Source organism: Eurypyga helias, unplaced genomic scaffold (assembly GCF_000690775.1).
Source record: "Eurypyga helias isolate BGI_N326 unplaced genomic scaffold, ASM69077v1 scaffold39450, whole genome shotgun sequence".
Taxonomy (NCBI): domain Eukaryota; kingdom Metazoa; phylum Chordata; class Aves; order Eurypygiformes; family Eurypygidae; genus Eurypyga; species Eurypyga helias.
The window spans coordinates 1-1054 of record NW_010228316.1 but is presented as its reverse complement, the minus strand read 5'-3'; the positions used below and the strand labels follow the sequence as shown (position 1 = coordinate 1054).

Below are 1054 nucleotides of genomic sequence, written 5' to 3'. Positions count from 1 at the left end.
AGCAAGTTTCTGTTCCAGCCTCTTCTAAAGATCAGATGGAAAAGATTAGAGCAGCCGGAGGAGTGAATGGGGCGCCGGCCGCTGCGCTCTAATCTCCCCCCTTCCTTTCGGCGATAGGTTTTCGGTAACAATATCCCCCTTTCGCTTTGAGCCGAGAGCCGGCAGCGAGGCCCCTCGGTGTCACGCTGCCACCACCACCGTCTCCGTCCCCTCCTGCCAGCCGCCTCCAGCCCCTCTGCCAAAGCCACCCCGTCTGGGGCACAGCTGGGTGGGGAGACACAGCTGCAAAGTGCAGACCCCCACCGTGAGGGCCGTGATGTCCCTAAAACTCAGACTTCTGTTTTTCTATTTTAACCTTATTTTGCCCCATTTCTCCCTCCCCTGTAGGTCCCCAACCTTCGCCGGTGGCCTCTTTGCCATCTCCAGGTCCTACTTCGAGCACATCGGCTCCTACGACGATCAGATGGAGATCTGGGGAGGCGAGAACGTGGAAATGTCCTTCAGGGTAAGGATGGGTCGGCGCCATCTTCGAAGGGCGTCTTCAGGGATGCTCCTTGCTGGGGTCACGGCAGGGTTGGACCCCCCCATCTCAGGCGTTGCCTCCCTGTAGGTCTGGCAGTGCGGGGGTCAAGTTGAGATCATCCCTTGTTCCGTCGTGGGTCACGTCTTCCGCTCCAAGAGCCCCCACACCTTCCCCAAGGGCACCCAGGTCATCTCCAGGAACCAGGTCCGCCTGGCCGAGGTCTGGATGGACGACTACAAGGAGATCTTCTACAGGAGGAACCAGCAAGCTGCGCAGATGGCCAGAGAGGTACCGGGCACCCCGAGGGGCTGCCGGCTCTGCCGGGGGCGGTGGTCCTGCTGGGGGCTCAGGCCTGAGCAGAGGGAGGAGGTGGGCTCAGCCTGGAGGTGGGAAAGCAAATGCAGGTGGACATGTGTAGCCAAAAAACTATTTTTTTTCATCTGTGTGGTCATGTTTTCTACAAGAAAACCATCAATTTTTTTGGTTTAATTTTTTTTCATCCTCTGATGCCAAAATCATAGAATCATAGAA

General features: G+C 57.3%; 1 protein-coding gene across 1 annotated transcript in view; it reads left to right on the top strand.

Annotated features, from left to right (window-relative positions):
• LOC104515111 (polypeptide N-acetylgalactosaminyltransferase 6-like) overlaps nt 1-811 on the top strand; it is a gene marked incomplete at both ends in the record, with an annotated part of 3439 nt that extends 2628 nt beyond the window's left edge. The window contains 2 exons of the mRNA XM_010158969.1: nt 388-505; nt 611-811. Coding sequence (XP_010157271.1) covers nt 388-505; nt 611-811 — 319 coding nt within the window. The remainder of the gene's footprint in view (nt 1-387; nt 506-610) is intronic.
• Between the last annotated feature and the right edge of the window lie 243 nt (nt 812-1054).